Genomic DNA, 19,321 nt, shown 5'->3' on the forward strand with positions numbered 1-19,321 from the left:
TAAAAGAATGTAAAACAGTGAAATTGGAGTCAAATAAATGGGGGTAGGTTATTTTTTTTAAGTGGCTTATATTGATGGTAGAAGTGAAATTTATCAGTGAAGTAATGAAAGTTTTGTTATCGTTTTAATAGGGAAATCTTGCCATATAACAAACATTCTATTATCTCTGTAGTCTTAAACATAGAAGCACTGGACTAGAACATCTCGTGTCCCTTTTACCCTTAGTGTCACATGATTTTATGTTTTAAGACATTATCTCTGTAAAGAAGCATTTTATGGTAAAGGAACGATTTTTTCCCCGCAGAAAAATGCTTATTTTGCTCACTTTATATAAGCACATTAGGCCAATATATGTTATTTGAGTGAAGCATTTTCTTTCTCTTGGTTTCTGCCCCCTGTCATTAACCTGGATATGAAACCTGGAATGTGGACTAAACCCTTCAGCACTGTATAAAATCTACTAACCTTTGTGCATTTGGTTGCTCAGCTTTCTAAGAACATTTCTGATCTGAAACAAACTGAATATCATTCTGTTTTAGAGATTATGTAATGGCTGTTCATTGGATATGGATTCTTAATGGCTTACTTTTTCTTTCCAAGGTTGAAGAGATGGTGCAAAACCACATGACTTACTCATTACAGGATGTAGGTGGAGATGCTAATTGGCAGTTGGTTGTAGAAGAAGGAGAAATGAAGGTAATTCCCAGTAAAATGTTGTAGGTTGCTAACTGCAGCTCTGTTAAAGGTCGTATTATCATTACTAACCATTGATGTGAATGAGGGTAGCATTTTAAAATTCCTTTTAAACAAATTACTATATGTGATCAAAGAAACAACAGATACTAGGACGCAAAATGTACTTTGGCTTTTACACAGTCTCTTTAGGATCACAGTAAAAATCTATATACAAACCATCCTGTTTTTTGTTTTTTTTGTTGTTGTTGTTGTTTTTTTATTTGTTGATTTACAGCATAACAGTGTTCATTGTTTTGGCATCACACCCAGTGCTCCATGCAGTACGTGCCCTCCCTATTACCCACCACCTGGTTCCTCAACCTCCCACCCCCCCCGCCCCTTCAAAACCCTCTGGTTGTTTTTCAGAGTCCATAGTCTCTCATGGTTCATCTCCCCTTCCAGTTTCCCTCAACTCCCTCTCCTCTCCATCTCCCCATGTCCTCCATGTTCTTTGTTATGCTCCACAAATAAGTGAGACCATATGATACTTGACTCTCTCTGCTTAACTTATTTCGCTCAGCATAATTTCTTCCAGTCCCGTCCGTGTTGCTACAAAAGTTGGGTATTCATCCTTTCTGATGGAGGCATAATACTCCATTGTGTATATGGACCACATCTTCCTTATCCATTCATCCGTTGAAGGGCATCTTGGTTCTTTCCACAGTTTGGCGACCATAGCCATTGCTGCAATAAACATTGGGGTACAGATGGCCCTTCTTTTCACTACATCTGTATCTTTGGGGTAAATACCCAGCAGTGCAATTGCAGGGTCATAGGGAAGCTCTATTTTTAATTTCTTGAGGAATCTCCACACTGTTCTCCAAAGTGGCTGCACTAACTTGCATTCCCACCAACAGTGTAAGAGGGTTCCCCTTTCTCCACATCCTCTCCAACACACGTTGTTTCCTGTCTTGCTAATTTTGGCCATTCTAACTGGTGTCAGGTGGTATCTCAATGTGGTTTTAATTTGAATCTCCCTGATGGCTAGTGATGATGAACATTTTTTCATGTGTCTGATAGCCATTTGTATGTCTTCGTTGGAGAAGTGACTGTTCATATCTTCTGCCCATTTTTTGATATGATTATCTGTTTTGTGTGTGTTGAGTTTGAGAAGTTCTTTATAGATCCTGGATATCAACCTTTTGTCTGTACTGTCATTTGCAAATATCTTCTCCCATTCCGTGGGTTGCCTTTTTGTTTTGTTGACTGTTTCCTTTGCTGTGCAGAAGCTTTTGATCTTGATGAAGTCCCAAAAGTTCATTTTTGCTTTTGTTTCCTTGGCCTTTGGAGACATATCTTGAAAGAAGTTGCTGTGGCTGATATCGAAGAGGTTACTGCCTATGTTCTCCTCTAGGATTCTGATAGATTCCTGTCTCATGTTGAGGTCTTTTATCCATTTCGAGTTAATCTTTGTGTACGGTGTAAGAGAATGGTTGAGTTTCATTCTTCTACATATCGCTGTCCAGTTTTCCCAGCACCATTTATTGAAGAGACTGTCTTTTTTCCATTGAATATTTTTTCCTGTTTTGTCGAAGATTATTTCACCATAGAGTTGAGGGTCCATATCTGGGCTCTCCACTCTGTTCCACTGGTCTATGTGTCTGTTTTTAGTACCACGCTGTCTTGGTGATCACAGCTTTTTGTAGTAAAGCTTGAAATCAGGTAACGTGATGCTGCCAGTTTTGTTTTTCAACATTTCCTTAGCAATTCGGGGTCTCTTCTGATTCCATACAAATTTTAGGATTATTTGCTCCAGCTCTTTGAAAAATACCGGTGGAATTTTGATCGGAATGTCATTAAAAGTATAGATTGCTCGAGGCAGTATAGACATTTTAACAATGTTTATTCTTCCAATCCAAGAGCATGAAACAGTCTTCCATCTTTTTGTGTCTTCTTCAATTTCTTTTATGAGTGTTCTGTAGTTCCTTGAGTACAGGTCCTTTACCTCTTTGGTTAGGTTTATTCCCAGGTATCTTATGGTTCTTGGTGCTATAGTAAATGGAATCAATTCTCTAGTTTCCCTTTCTGTATTTTCATTGTTAGTGTATAAGAAAGCCACTGATTTCTGTACATTGACTTTGTATCCTGCCACGTTACTGAATTGCTGTATGAGTTCTAGTAGTTTGGGGGTGGAGTCTTTGGGGTTTTCCATATAAAGAATCATGTCATCTGCAAAGAGAGAGAGTTTGACTTCTTCCTTGCCAATTTGGATACCTTTTATTTCTCTTTGTTGTCTGATTGCCGTTGCTAGAACTTCTAATACTATGTTGAACAAGAGTGGTGAGAGTGGGCATCCTTGTCGTGTTCCTGATCTCAACGGGAAGGCTGCAAGCTTTTTCCCATTGAGGATGATATTTGCTGTGGGTCTTTCATAGATAGATTTTACGAAGTTCAGGAATGTTCCCTCCATCCCTATACTTTGAAGCGTTTTCATCAGGAACGGATGCTGGATTTTGTCAAATGCTTTTTCTGCATCAATTGAGAGGACCATGTGGTTCTTCTCTCTTCTCTTATTGATTTGTTCTATCACATTGATTGATTTGCGAATGTTGAACCAACCTTGCAACCCAGGGATGAATCCCACCTGGTCATGGTGGATAATCTTTTTAATGTGCTGCTGGATCCTGTTTGCTAGGATCTTGTTGAGAATCTTTGCATCCATATTCATCAGTGATATTGGTCTGAAATTCTCCTTTTTGGTAGGGTCTTTGCCTGGTTTGGGGATCAGGGCAATGCTCCAACCATCCTGTTTTACCTGGGCCATGGAGAAAATAAAATTTGGGTGTTTAGATATGAATAAGTCATAATTAGTTGCTGGGTATTTAGATATTTCTCTTTATTGTTTAATATACTAAATGTTGTACCCAGATGTCACTTTGTTGTCCTTTTTTCCTGTCCCTCACTTGCCCTTTCTCTCATTGCATCCTCTTTCAATATTTGGAGATGGGTCTGCTAATCTTGTTCACATCCTTAAACACGAGACAAAGAGCAAAGAATAAGGTTTATAGATGGATTCAAAACAGCAGCTGCATTGAGTTTTGGAATACTTATGCCCTAGGCACTATGCTAAAGATAAAGAGATATTTAACAAGACTTTTTCCAAGCTGAAACTTTTGTTGGGGAAGGAGGATATTGACATTATTTGTTTCTATCTGATAATGTATCGAATGAAGATGAGTAGTGAAGAAAATTGGAAAAGAAAGATCTCTGTGATTTGAAACAGATTGCTTTATACTGAGGAGAAGCATTTGAACTATGTCTGGAAATGGAAGCAAGATTGTGACAAAGGTGATGCAAGCGTATTTTAGATTAAAAAAATATATGTATATTCATATATTTCAAGTTTTCCCTTGTTTATATATATATAAACAAGGGAAAACTTGAAAGCAGACTTCTTATTCAGGAGTTTTGCGTAGACCATGTTGACCAGAATTATTCTAGCAGGAGAGATACAATATCAGATGTTGAAATGTCTTTTCCTCCTGAATAGAGAACTAATTAAGAAATATGAAGAAACAGCAGATGAGATACCAAAATGTTAGCTATAAATCTAATAAGCCAATTGGAGAATATAGCTTTAGATCAGCAGCCACAAAGTCTTGCTAATGTGTTACCTGAGAATTAAAACAGTGTTTCTGTCATAGCTAGATAATCAATCAAAGGCCCTTCCCACAAGAGTAAGCCCCAGAAGAAAACCAGGACACATGCTTTCTGTAGAAAAAGGGGTGAGCCAAGCGTCTCAGTCCTTATTTTATACTCAACATTCCGATAAGTCATTGTTGCCCCCCCAGGGAAGGGAAAGTGAAGGGATAAAGAGAAACCAGGAGTGACAGTCTAGATGAAGTCCCTCTGTGTGGAATGAGGAATAGAGAATAAGTGTTCCTACAGCCCACAACCTAACAGAGAGAGGGCTTGGGTTATGGACAGTATAAAATAGTCCACCAAGGAGAATAGTCTGTTATCTGTAGCAGTAAGTTAGCCACTGCGTGCAAAGTAACATTTTAGGAGGATTGGGCTGATAAGGAAGAGACTAAGAGAATCAAGTACATGGGGATGAAGACCTACCTAAAAGAAGTAGCAAGTGATATAAAGTCAGGCTGCTGGATGTCTTATAGAAGGTTAATGACAGATGAGCTTAAGAGCTATGTGAAGTGTGAGGAGGAGTTAAAAGTCTAAAGTTTCCAACTTGGGTGACTGGGAAGATAGCAGTCCACATAACATGAATATAAGCATGTAGGGAAAAGTAGTTTGGTGAGAGAGATTTTAAGAGAGAAGCTAGCTATATATGAAATGCGCTAACGATTTCTGGAACCATAAAGCACTCCATAAACTGAGAGCTGGTTCTTCCTACAGTAACATGATTATTCATTTCTGAAAAGAACTTAATGCAAAACTTCCTAAAGTAGAAACCTATAATTTTGAAATAATTAATTTTACTTAGCAGTTTAGGTATACAACTTCAGTATTTAAAGGAAAATAGCATAGGGATGCCGGGAGGCTCAGTTGGTTAAACCTCCAACTCTTGATTTCAGCTCAGGTCATGATCTCAGGGTCATGAGATCAAGCCCTGTGTTGGGCTCTACTCTGGAAGTGGAGCCTGCTTAAAATTCTCTTCTCTCCCTCGCCCTCTGCCCCTTCCCTCCACTCACATGCTCACTCGCTCTCTCTTTCTGTCTGTCTCTAAAAAAAATAAAAAATAAAAGGCAAGATAGCATAGATCTTCATGCCATTTTAGCTTTGAGTCATTGATTCAACAAATAATTGAGAGCCTGCTGTGTTTCAGATACTACTCTAGATGCAGAGTATGTAGCATTGAATAAAACTACCTTAAATCAGTATCCTTAAGGAAATAATATTTAAGCAGGTTTAATTTAACAACTCTTGTAATTAGGTGTTCATTGAATATACATGTTTTTCATAGTTGAAGTTTACCCCTGAGCTATAGCTTTAAATATTTTTTATGTTGTCAATAATTTGAGATTTTATATTTTCTTTTCGCAGAATATTTATGTTCCTTAAATAGGTTTTCATAAATGAAATTACTAAAAAGCAGCAAAATTTAAATCTTGCTTCCAAGTTTGTACTTTAGGAGTTTGATTTTTACTTTTTAAACAGGTTTTTAAATATATCCTCTTTAGGTATACCGAAGGGAAGTAGAAGAAAATGGGATTGTTCTGGATCCTTTGAAAGCTACCCATGCAGTGAAAGGTGTTACAGGACATGAGGTCTGCAATTACTTCTGGAATGTTGATGTTCGCAATGATTGGGAAAGTAAGCTGCCATTATTAATATACCTTAATATAATTATTATTTTGAATTTATTTTGAATATAATGTTAAATCCAATCCAGTGTTTTGCATCTCATCTACAGTTACAAAGTCAGTGTAGAAAATACTGGAAAATCTGGTAATAGCTTGCATTTACTTTTTTTTTTTAACTTAATTTAAATAGAGCTTTACAGTGAAATAGAGCTTGTACAGTGTTACAAAATGCTTCTGACTATATTACAGCATTTGATTCAGTACTTCAATAAACCTGCATGTTAGGTAGATAAAAAAGTAAAAATTCATATAGGTTAAGTGACTTGTCAGAAGCCACAGACCCTAATTAGTAGAAAGACCAGGACTAAAATTAAATATTTCTGCTTTATCATATACTTTCCCAGACTGTTTTGTTTCTTTGGTAAACCCTAGACAAGTCCTGCTGTGATCTGTTTAGAGTTATTCTTGTGTGGTGTGTGTACATGTGTGTGTGCATGTGTGCGTGTGCATGCATGCATGTGTGTGTGTTCCTCTTAGGAACAAAATTTCATAGATACAGATAGCTTTGAACATCATAAGATGTTTATCAATGACAGTTTGACATTCTTTTTTCACAAATGTAGTCACCTAAGCCTATATAGAACAGTTTATTCAGCTTCAATAAATTAGAGATTACAAGAAATGGTCATAGTATTGGATAGGAACTTGTGTCTGAGTAATGCAGTGTGATTAGAATTGCTTTCTTGTTGTGGAAGCTAGATACTGGGCCAAAGGAAATGAGATTTCCTGGTGATCACATCTCATGGCCACTGTCTATAGCCCGATATGAAGTATTAGCTACTTTCCCTTTGGACTTAGCCAAGATAGGGCCGAATCCTGCCCATGTTTTCACAGTGTCCATTAGTATAACTGAAGTTAATCACGTTCTAGGAAGAGGTAATTTATCTTTTTGGCTACTAATATTTTCTCTTCATTTCAGCAACTATAGAAAACTTCCATGTGGTGGAGACATTAGCTGATAATGCAATCATCATTTATCAAACGCATAAGGTAAAGATCTCTTCATCCCAAAAGGATTTCACTGTAGTTTAAATTGAGACATAGAAATTCTCTAAAGTAAAATTTGGCAGGAAATTAAAGGCCATAAAAGATCCCAAGACTTTATTAATGATGCATGAATGTCACATATTTGATAGGATATCAGCTTCTTTAAAACAGAACCTGAGACAAGAACCTGGAAAATATCCAGGAACAGTGTGTTTGCTAAAGATCTCTAGTTAGTTATGTGCACTTAAAGCTTAGAAAATACTGAAATCCTGTTAAATGTTTTTGTAGCATCTAGTCTTTATAGGAGATGAGTGATTGTTATCAAATACAAAAGTGAATCATAGTTTCCTGTGACCATAGTAATGAGGGGGATGGAAAGTATATTATTAATATCTGTTAAGACTGATAGATATGAAAGTCATCTAAGTAGATTATCTGAAAGCAAGTGAAAATTGCTAAATGTAAGTATTAAGGAGTTGGTCATATACCAGAGCATACAAAAACATTGTCATTTAAATTGGTTCACTTTCATTTTACTTTTACTTCATCCCTTCCTCTGCTATTCTAGATATTTAAAATAGAAGAATTAATATTTCTCTTACCTTACTCTGCTCTGTTCCCTGAAAATTGCCAAATATGTTGTGTAAAGAACAGTAAATAGGGGTGATATGTGGGAGGATGGCAGAATAAATGAAGGGAATTAAGAGGTACAAACTTCCAGTTATAAAATAAGTAAGTCACAGAAATGAAAAGTACAGCATAGGGGATGTAGTCAGTAATATTGTAGTAAGGTTGTAGTAACAAATGGTGACTACACTTATTGTGGTAAGCACTGAGTAGTGTATAAAATGATATAATAAATATGTTGTACACCTGGAACTAATATAACATACAGTTTTAAAAAGGAAAATAATAAAAAAAACTGCAATTTTGGAAGGATCCATCCAACATAATATAATACGTTATATAAGAAATACAGTACTTCAGTAGGTTCTTCATTTTTCTCTTCTTTAAATGACTTTTTAATTGACCTGAATATATGACAATATTGTGGGTTATGTATTTCTTGAACTCAGTTTTGAGGCATCTTGAATGTACTGATTTTGAGCTAGGCTTGATTTTACATGGTAGCTGATCAAGAAATGTGTAAAAAATACATTATAGGTCAGCTTTGCTTCAGTTAAAAAAGAAGTGTGTAACAAGATTCTCCTTCAGCATACAGATTTGGGGAGTCTAAGGGAAACTTAAAATTTAGTAAATGTTAAAAATACCGATTACTTGCCTTATAATTTGGAATGCATAGAAATGACCAATAATTTAGAGTCAGAAGAACCTTACAATCTGAAAATAATTGATCGTGGAAAACAGTCTGCTTGAAAGTATTTCACTTCATAAATGGGAGATGGAGGGAAGGATTTATATAGGTTGTATTATCACTTTTTCAAAAATCTAAAAACTTAAAATAATGTCCCTTAAATGTAATAAAATTTAAGTGAGAGTTGTGTTTGAATAAACAAATTGTCCTCTCATAATTTTTTTCAACAAAATTCAGTAATGCTTATAACTTTCCCTTTAAGTTTGGCTTCTTTTGTAATCTGATCTTAAGGAGGGCTACTTCTCTCCTGATATTTAAGTCATCTCATTCTTTAAATTTTCATCTTGTTGTCATCCTTGCGGATTTGCAGTCATTGGTTCTAACACAGCCAAAATTTCCTTTATTATTGGCTTCACATAGATTTGCTCAGCACTGCTTTCATCTATTTTTGAAATTTAGCATCTTTAAAACATGAACCATTTCACTTTCCAAGTGATTTGTGTTGTATTGACACTGTTGTTGGCTATTTATTATACTCAACAATTAGGACAGGCATTGCACATATTTTCTCTCGTTTAAAAGTACATAGTCTCAGTTTTCAGAGACCTCACTTCGATATCATTCCAGCATGGTAAATTTCCTTGAATACCATAAAGCTGAAAGATTCAATCTAATTGATTTAGTGTTCTTCGGATGTCATTATGGTATCAAAGGAGCAGTCTTCTTGCACTGAAACCTTAGCTTTTAAGTGTTATGACATTTTAAATGGAGGTTTCATACTGTACTGAGAAGCAGAACATTACCAGGAATTTGGGGGAGGGGGTAATGGGGAATCAATTGCTGAGTACAGAGTTTCTGTTTGAGGTGATAAAAAATTTTGGAAATAGTGATGTTTACATAGTATTATGAATGTAATGTCACTAAATTGTACACTTTAAAATGCTTTAATGGCAAAAGTTTTTGTTACGTAAAACCAGTTTTTTAAAAAATGGATTATTCCTTGGATGTTATTATTCTGCAAAGTCATTAATTCATTGTTCATAGTTAATCCTTTGCTGGGTACTTTCAGATGCTTTCCATTTAAAATTTGACAGATTTTTACCTTTGCCTAAGATATTCATTGGTTTTACGTTTGCTTCTCCGGTGGTTCCATATTACCTACGAATTTAAAAGTAGTTTATATTTTCAAAAGATTTTTACTTCTTCCACAGAGAGTTTGGCCTGCTTCTCAGCGAGATGTATTATATCTTTCTGCTATTCGAAAGATACCAGCCTTGACTGAAAATGACCCTGAAACCTGGATAGTGTGTAATTTTTCTGTGGACCACGACAGTGCTCCTGTAAGTGCACTTACGTGTATGTGTATAGTTGTACAGTATGAAGCTAAACATACAGCATAGAACAAGAGTGATAAACACATATGACACACACAGATACTTGCTAATAACATTTCTTAGATTTTCTTTTATGTCGGAATAGTATAGCCTATGTGTTACCCGAGGGCAGCAGTCATGACTGTGAATACCAGGACTGTGTTCCTTTCCTCCTGAGGTTAGAGACAGAGTTAGAGGAGACAGAACAGAATGGGTAGATGATGAAAGGCTGCTTTCCACAGTTCCTTCTCAAGCTATGATCAACTGCTACCAAATCCTCTGTGGTTTCTCTCTTGGTTTAGGTCCATCTGCTTTTTAAGAGGAGGGAAAATCATTCTTGATGTCCTAGCAGCTTGGCATGTGTTATTTATTGGTCCTTATAAGATTTTGTTGGAAATGTTGTTGATGAGCTGTGGTTTTGGGTAACCTAATGTACTATTAGACCAATAGGGATTATGAAATGGGCATCTACTACACTGATATTTCGTTTCTGTTATTTGTTTTGGCAGCTAAACAATCGATGTGTCCGTGCCAAAATAAATATTGCTATGATTTGTCAAACTTTGGTAAGCCCACCTGAGGGAAACCAGGAGATCAGCAGGGACAACATTCTATGCAAGATTACATATGTAGCTAATGGTATGTATTTGGAGGTTTCTTTTGGTACTTGGTCATACAGATTTTCTTTCTTTCTTTTCTTTTTTAAACTCCTATTTTTAGTAATCTCTATACCCAACATGGGGCTCCGACTCACAACCCCAAGATCATGAGTCACATGCTTTTCTAACAGAGCCAGCCAGGCACCCCTAGATTTTTTTTACTATGATCTAAATGCCTTTTTAGGTTGTTTTTTTTTTTTATCATTTACATTAGTGATTTTTTTTTTAAGATTTTATTAATTTATTTGACAGACAAGAGATCACAAGTAAGCAGAGAGACAGGTGGAGAGAGAGGAAGGCAAGCAGATTCCCGGCCAAGCAGAGAGCCCAATGCGGGGCTCGATCCCAGGCCCCTGGGATCATGACCTGAGCCGAAGGCAGAGGCTTTAACCCACTGAGCCACCCAGGCACCCCTACATTAGTGATTTTTAATATGGAGAGATGTGTATCAAAATTATCGGGAAACTCTGAGAATACCCATGTCTGAATTTCACCCCAGAACTACTCTATCAGAATTTCTGAGGCCGGGGCTGGATAGGTAAATTTTAATACTTCATCTCTAGATCACTTTCCCATATGCTTGGCTTTGAGCCATCTTATTATTATCTTTGTCTAATAAAATATATTTATAATTAGTATAAGCAATAATGATAAAGAAAAGTAACAGTTCTTTTTCTCATTGTCAGGCTTTTTTGTTTTCTGAATCATCGCCTGCTTTAAGTTTCTTACTTCATCCATTTCCCACCTGAGGAGTCATTGGAATCCCTCTAATCAAATCTTCTTTATTCAGGGACATAACTGCTACTACATTTAAAGATAGTTATGCCTGAATGAGGTATTATTTAATTATAGTGGAGTTTGACAAATCTGCCATAACCTAAAATGTTGCTGTATTAATATTTGCATATAATTTAGGGAGCCAGGAGCATTTTAGACAGATAATAAACACTTCCTTATTTGCTGTGTGTTCTTGTGTGGTGGTTAGCGTGAAGGAATTAATGGTCAGGTCAGGACTTTAAGAGATATTAACTGTTCCAATGGGAGAAATTTTTTAAAAGCAAAGGAATAAAATGAGTGCTTTACATACATTTGGAGAATTGTATCTTAACAGGTTTTAATTTTCCTTTATCTTGCAGTGAACCCTGGAGGATGGGCACCAGCCTCAGTGTTAAGGGCAGTGGCAAAGCGAGAGTATCCAAAGTTTCTAAAACGTTTTACTTCTTACGTCCAAGAAAAAACTACAGGAAAACCCATTTTGTTCTAGTATTAACAGGTACTGGAAGACACATATTATCCCTTTTTAAAAACTTTAACTACTATGACCTTGCAGATACTATAATTTAGTTAATTGTTGGAAGTAGTTTCTACGTTTTATGATGTTCCCAGACGGAGTTGCAGTTGTAGTTTTTAGCCTTTAAAATGTGTTTTTTCTGCTTATGTTAGATATTATCTGCTTATGTAGAGAGATTTTAACATTATGGAGCCATAGAATTCCAGAAAGACAAATTCCCCATATTTTTCCCTTTCCAGAAATTACTTTGGTTTTGTTGTTTATTTTCCCATATTTTTGTATGTATGTTGTGAGTGACATATATTATTATTTTTTTAAAATGGCTTTATTCTACACTTACTGTTTTTGCAGCATGCTTTTTCTACCTAACAATATATCTGGACTGTTGTTGCATAAAAAGATATAAGATACACAAAACTATCTCATTCCTTTAAAATCTCTTATATGAATGTTGCAGAATTTGTTAGCTAGTCCCACCTTAATGTCTGGATTGATTGGTTCCATATTTTTACTGCTAGATAGTGCTGCACTGAATGTCTTTGGACAAAGAGCTGGAATGTTTACATTTTTTTAATAAAGATTTTATTTATTTATTTGGGGGAGAGAGAAAGAGCATGCACACAAGCAAGGGGAAGAGGGAGGGGAAGAAGCAGACTCCCACTGAGCAGGAAGGGAGCCTGATGCGGGGCTCCATTCCAGGACCCTGAGATCATGACCTGAGCCGAAGGCAGACGCTTAACCAACTGAGCCACCCAGGCATGCAGAATCTTTAATTTTTTTAAAGAAATGATATGTTAACATGGTTCAGAGTCTGAAAAGATAAACATTGAAATGTCTCCTACTCATCCAGTTTTGCCCTCCCTCCAGCCCCAAACGAAGGAGTGTAACTGTTGTTAACTAGTTTCTTGCGTATCTTTCCAGAGAATTTTTTGTGCCTGAACAAACAAATACATATATATTCCTCCCGCACACACTTTTTTTATTGTTGTTCAGGAAAACACACTGTTCTGCAACTTGTTTTTTCACTTGCTTTACTTTAAAGGTCTTTGCATAATAGTATGGACTTCCCTCCTTATAAAAAATAAGCTGTACAGTATCTCATCATACAGGTGCACATAATTTATCTAACCAGTCCTCCACTGCTAGACACTGACATTGTTTCTAGTTTTTGGTAGAATGATGTTATAATTACATCCACTTGCAAGTTGATATTGGGATAAATTACTAGATATGACACTGCCAGCACCTAGAGGGGGCTTGTGCATTTTTAATTTAGGTATTGCTCCTATAGAGGTCGTATTAACTCACCATCTCACCAGCAGTAGCATATTGGAGTGCCTGTTTCCCTGTACCCCCTCAGACAATGTATGAAGTAGAACTTGGCTTGTTTCTGCCTCAATAGGTTAAAAAAATACTCTCTGGGTATAGTTTATATTGTATTTCTCTTATTATGAATAATTTGAACATTTCTTGGTCCATTTGAGAACAATTTATATAATTCTGTTGCTATGAACTCTCAGTATGTGTTAACACTTAAATTTTTGATAGAGATTACCAAAGTATAATTCATAAGCCACAAATATATATGAATGTCTTCTCATTCTTACCTATATTGAATATTAAATTATTGACTAAGAAATGTATATCCTGAGTCACTTTCTTTAGATAAAAATAATATGTTCAATAATTATATAATGACTGATATTTTTAACTAATTCTGATTTCTGGTGCTGTTATAGTATGTCTTTCTTAAAAAAACAAAAAACAAAACAAAAAACACTCGAAGGCTTAGTTTATTTTCAGATACTAACACAAGAGCTCTTTCAGTGATGTCACAGATCCTTAGCTTTTCCCAGGAAAAAGCTTACCTGAAAATGTTAAACAGATTCTGGTCTTATCTGAATTTTTAGGGTCTTAGGGATACAGCTTGACCTTTGAGAGACTCTTATCTTCAAGGATAAGTGAACTCCGTAAATGTTCTGGCTATTTTTAGAATAACTTGTACTTTAGAATTGTTATGGCTAGATCTGGACGCAAAGTTTGCTGATTTTGTTTCTGTTCTGCTATATCGAATAAACCAGAAACCTGATGCCATGTGATGGCAATAGGCTTGTCATCTGACTTATTAGCTGGATTGTGTCTCCCCACAGCCCTAGGATTTCTGAAGAATGCTGTTGGCTGTAGTCAAGACCAAGTGTGCAGCTATAATCTGCTTTCTCTCTTCTTCACCTCTATCCTGAGCCTGGCTAATAAGTGGGGCAGAAAATACAATTACGGATTAAGCAAAAGAAATCAAAATGCAGTTATATATAGAACATGCTCTCAATTGTGTTTGAAAAGAAGAATAATTTTTCTTAAGCATTTGAAAAATATATGCTAATATTATTAACAGTATTTGCTTCAGAACTGTTGGATTTGGGACATTGTCTTACTGAGTATGTGTGTGTATGTCTGTGTGTGCACATGCATGCATATGCACACAGGACCTGGAGGGAAGGGATTGAAATTCATCTCAGAGGAAGGAGGAAGCATTGTTTATGGGCATACGTGAGTGTATATAAAGACAGACCTGAAAAGATTGACTGGCCAAAAGTTAGCTCTACCCTTGAGTCCAGTTGAGCTTCTTTCTGACAAAGAACCAAATTCAAACCTTCACATATGGTGAAAAATCTTTGTTTACCTATAGTAATATTTGTTTCATAGTGTTTGGAATGATGTATTCCAATGAAATGGATTCTACCCAGGTGCCCCTCATAGTCAAAACTCTTTAACTCCTGTGAGGATGTCTGAGTGTGTTTGTTTAAGATAAGATAGACTTCTTTCCCAGAGCTTAAATAAAACTTGTAAATTCTTGATAAATGGTATTGTATAGCATAATTTTTATTGAAGACTAAGAAGGAGGAAATGCTGGTTTGGGGGGTACAAATCCAGAGACTTCTGGTTGATCCCCCCCACCTTTTTAAAGATTTTATCTATTTATTTGATCAAGCGTGACAGAGGGAACACAAGCAGGGGTAGTGGGAGAGGGAGAAGCAGGCTTCCTGCTGAGCAGGGAGCCCAATGCAGGGCTCAATCTCAGAACCCTGGGATCATGACCTGAGCCAAACGCAGACACCCAACGACTGAGTCACCCAGGTGCCCCATCCCTCTTTGCTTGTTTATCTATGGCATATTTCCTTTTTTTCCCCTAGCTTTCAAAACATTCCTTGGGCCTTCTCTTCCTTGCTGATGAGATAAGTTTCAAATATATAAGGTCAATAATTTTATATTTTTTTAAAGATGAAAATCTTTAAAGCATAAATTTCTAATAGAGTTCTATGCATTCCATGAATTCAGAGGGTAGAAGGAACCTATTTGGGTAGTCTAGCAGCTGTTAGTAATAATATATTGCTTAATTTTTCACTTATTTTCTTTCCTGCAGTGACTGAAGCAAGGCTGTGTGACATTCCATGTTGGAGGAAAAAATAAAAAACAAATTGAATGCTCTAAGCTGGAACATAGGATCTGTAGCCTTGTCTGTGGCCCAACACCCTGGCCTTGTATACAAAAATGAAGAAATATTGCAATAGCAAAGGTGAACATCTAACACTAGCTGTCTCCTGCTAGATCTCCTCGCTCAGCATATAACTATAAATACATGTAAAATTACATGTATATGGCTATATTTTTATTTGCTTGCTCCTAGAAGAAAAAAAAAAAATCGACTTTGAATCACAACTAGAAATTGATGCTTTAATTTTTGGAAACTTTTTCAGAATTTTTAATTTACTATGGTCCAGCCTAAGATCCTCATTTGTATCAGGTTTCGTGCACAAAAGAAAAGCACAAAAGTTAAATGCACATGGGGCATGTGCTTTCTGTGCACCAAATATCTGGATGGGGCTCTTTTTTCAGGCCTGCGGTTAAATCTGTGTTCAGAATTTTTTGACTTTTTTGCTTTGTATAATCATAGAATTCATTGCTGCTGATTTCTATAATGATTCATGTTGTTATGTAAAGTGTCTCTTAATAACTGAGGGCTGTCAATAACCTGTGATTTTGCCTTTTCTATAGTCTTACTCCTATGAAGAACCTTGGTTCTGATGGAGAAAGAGTGAAAAGCTTTATTTTTTTCTGCCAGGTATCTTTATATTTCTGTTATATTTTTAGTTGTGTTCTGTGTGCTACAGATTTTTTTCAGTTTGTTTACAAACACAATTTGGTAATTCCTCGATTGGTTCTGCCTGCCTCCAAACAGAAACATTACAAATCTTGTGGGTATAAACTACTTTCTGGTACAATGGTAAGGATAAAACAAGCTCATGTTTTCTTGAAATTTGTAAGAAGATATACGGTATTTCTTGTAAAGGTAAATCAGGCTGTCTGGGTGGTATTTGGGTCCGTTTAAAGGCTATTGCAAGATATGCATAGAAAACGTGAGCAGCGCTCCTGTTTGCCTCTTGCTCAGAATTTTCAGCGGAGCAGTAAAGGATTCCATGTGAGTCAAACTGAAATTCTTCCCTTAGTTGCTTTAAGAACTTAAATGTGAAATACCTTCTTTAGTTTTAGGCCTCTGTGAAAAACCTTGAAGCATGGAGTTGAGGCAAGGAATGGTACTCACTGAAGTAGAAATGACTGCCCACTTCAAAATCTTCATTGTGTTTTTACACAAATGTGCTTACATATGTCAGAGGCATTTTGTACATGCTTTGCTGACTTGTTCATCTCTGTAGAAACACAGAAATCAGACCCATTTTGTAAAGCAGAAAGTCATGTTGCTTAGAACATGTCCTGTATATATTTCATACATGGTAATGGAGTCTTAATGATGAATGCAAGATGATAATTTAATGATGGGATTAGTCTGATCACTTAATATGCACAATCCTGGAAGTGAATTACTTGCATCAGTTATAGTGGTATTTATTATTCTGTACAGAGAGAAAAATACATATAAAACATATGCTTATATTACATGCACGCAGATTTCATGCTCCATAAATCTTTTCTATTTTTTAATTTACCTTTCTCTAAATGATGTGCATGGAATATGCCTTATTACAGAAAAATGCTGTTCATAATTTGACTGTATGGAAAAGTGCCTATACGGTGGTAATGCTAGTAAGGCAAATAAGACAAATTATCATACGAGTTTACTACATCACCAGTTAGCATTTTATATTGTGATGTTTAAAAAAGAAAAGTTTATACCTCAAATGTGTATTTTATTTTATTTTACAATCAGCTATGGGGTTGGGATATGGGATATTGGGAGGGTTGGGAGGGAGAAGGTTTATTCACCATAGCCGCTAATGGGAATCCTCAAAAAAATTCTCTATGCCCACTGTAAGTGTTTCTCTGTTTGCCATGTCTGGTAACTATCATGATCACAGACAAGTAACTCTTTCGTAACTAAATTGGATAGCTTCATTTTACAAAGTTATGGAAAGCTTACAAAGCAATGTCTAAATCTAATTACCATTAGTTGCATTTGCACTAAATGTTAATGATATACTTTTGCAATTCTGTAAACAAAATGATTACACTAAAAATATTTGTATTAAAAAAAGAAGAAAAAGATATGTTTACCTTTAAATAACTGTACAGGTACTTCACTAGAGTTAATCCCATCCGATCAGACTTAGAAATCAGTTGGGGAATACTAAGACTTTTACAGAGGTCAGAATTTGGAGTGGTACTAGCTGTTTTAAACATATTCAGACCCTCTGGGGTTATATCTGTATGACTAATTCCTAGTCAGTGTCTGAATGGACATGATGTTTTCCCAAACACAGTAATTTCTTACTTCTTTTCCCCAAACAAAAACAAAAAAAAAAATTATCATTTTACTCTCTTTTCTACTCACTCTTTTGTACTGTGATAGAAACTTGAAAAATATTGGTGATGATGGGTTTGTCCCTGAGTGCCCACTGTACAGGACAAGAGAGCACAGTGTTTCACTTGGAATTAAGGACTCCTAATTTTGAGGTGGAGGGTGATCACAGCAGCTCTTGGTTTGGGATCACCACAAAGACAGCCAGACCAAGGAGAGGATGGCTGGGAGAGAGGGTAAGAATACAAAATAAGGGAAAGGAGCAACAGGTTTTCCACTTGTTCAGTTTTATCGGCTAATTTGTACACCTGTACAACATCAGTGTCAGCTGCTATTAAGAAAATTTTAGTTGGGCTGAGCTGGTTTTCTTGTGAAATTGTGCTGGTTATCTTTAAGCTTATCAATTGTTTGTCCAATTAAACACTTTCACCAGTATTTAGTCCGAGTTGTACAGACAATGTATTTGGATTACTGTCATTGTTCATCTACAAACTCAAAACATAATCATTTTAAAGTACCTTGGGAGTGTGTAGAGTGTAACTATTCTATAATAGCTTTATGATCCTGATGATGTTTTTAAAAAATAATAAAGTTGGATCTTCCATGTTACAATCACAGAATTAAAACCAGTATTTAAAAGTGGAAAAGTATTAAAATATTATGGACAAATGTATTTGCTTGATTGTTTTCCTTAACCCCAAGATACTGCCTGTGTAATTATGAGTACTTAAGAGCTTAAAATAACTCGACTCCAGTAGTTTTTAAACGGTGAGTTGTAACCCAGTTAGGGATCAAGAAAACAACATAAATTTTTTTTTTAAACAAAATAGAACAGAATGGAATAGATCAAGTACATAGCATGTGCAAATATTCATATTTTGTTAATCTTCATACATATATACATACACCCGTATATATGTATATACACGTGCATGCACACACTTGTGTAGTGGATTACAGTGTGAAATGAATCTTTTTTTAAGGTTTTATTTATTTATTTGACAGAGAGAAAGAGATGGAGCACAAGCCTGGGGAGAGGCAGAGAGAGGGAGGAGAGAGAAGCAGCCTCCCCGTTGAGCAGGGAGCTCGATGTGGGGCTCGATCCTAGGACTCTGTGATCATGACCTGAGCTGAAGGCAGACATCCAACCAACTGAGCCACCCAGGCGCCCTTGAAATGAATTTCTTAATATGGAAGCTGGTCCAAAGGTTTTTTCAGATTGCTAGAAAGTAAAGCCATATGCATTTGGGTATTTCTAAAATGAAAGCACAGTGCCAGTCATGCACACTTAAAATTCAACTACATGTACTTGCCATAAATCAGTTATCTCTCATTTATTTAAATAATGTTGCCAGTTCCACTCGTTACATTTAGGGAATATATGCTCTAGAACAGCCATAGATGGGAAGTGTGGATTTGCAGTTCACTCAGTCAGTGGGTTCCTGCATGGGTGATGCTGCGAGGAACTGAGCCTATTTCTCCTCTCATATTGAGAGATACAGGCCATCTTAAAAGACATGACCTCTAAACACAAGTGGACTACTTAATTTGGTGGGGTGCTAGAGAGAAAATCTGGCTGTTGGACTTTTTTTTTAATATGTTATATTTACTGACAAATAGTACGTGGTCCTCATGGCACACTTATGAGTTTTTAAAGAGTGATTTTTAAGTACATGCACTTTTTGCCTCCAGCTTGACCTGAAATACAGTGTGCAAATAAGTATATTTCTAACTAGCTATTTCACATTGAGTTGGTTTTATGGCATCTTCTAGATTTTGCCATTGTTTGAACCAGATTACAGCAGGACTCATTTTGTTAGCATTTGCG

At 36.1% G+C, this 19,321-nt stretch overlaps 1 protein-coding gene across 2 annotated transcripts in view; it reads left to right on the forward strand.

The window, feature by feature from the left end:
• CERT1 (ceramide transporter 1) overlaps positions 1 to 18,166 on the forward strand; it is a 108,503-nt gene extending 90,337 nt beyond the window's left edge. For both annotated transcript variants that reach the window (XM_045999339.1, XM_045999338.1), the window contains 7 exons: positions 601 to 696; positions 5,874 to 6,006; positions 6,976 to 7,046; positions 9,570 to 9,698; positions 10,241 to 10,370; positions 11,527 to 11,663; positions 15,103 to 18,166. In XM_045999339.1, the coding sequence (XP_045855295.1) occupies positions 601 to 696; positions 5,874 to 6,006; positions 6,976 to 7,046; positions 9,570 to 9,698; positions 10,241 to 10,370; positions 11,527 to 11,654 (687 nt within the window). In that variant the 3' untranslated portion in view covers positions 11,655 to 11,663; positions 15,103 to 18,166. The remainder of the gene's footprint in view (positions 1 to 600; positions 697 to 5,873; positions 6,007 to 6,975; positions 7,047 to 9,569; positions 9,699 to 10,240; positions 10,371 to 11,526; positions 11,664 to 15,102) is intronic.
• Positions 18,167 to 19,321: the final 1,155 nt, after the last annotated feature.

The sequence above is a fragment of the Meles meles genome, chromosome 3, assembly GCF_922984935.1.
Source record: "Meles meles chromosome 3, mMelMel3.1 paternal haplotype, whole genome shotgun sequence".
Lineage (NCBI taxonomy): Eukaryota > Metazoa > Chordata > Mammalia > Carnivora > Mustelidae > Meles > Meles meles.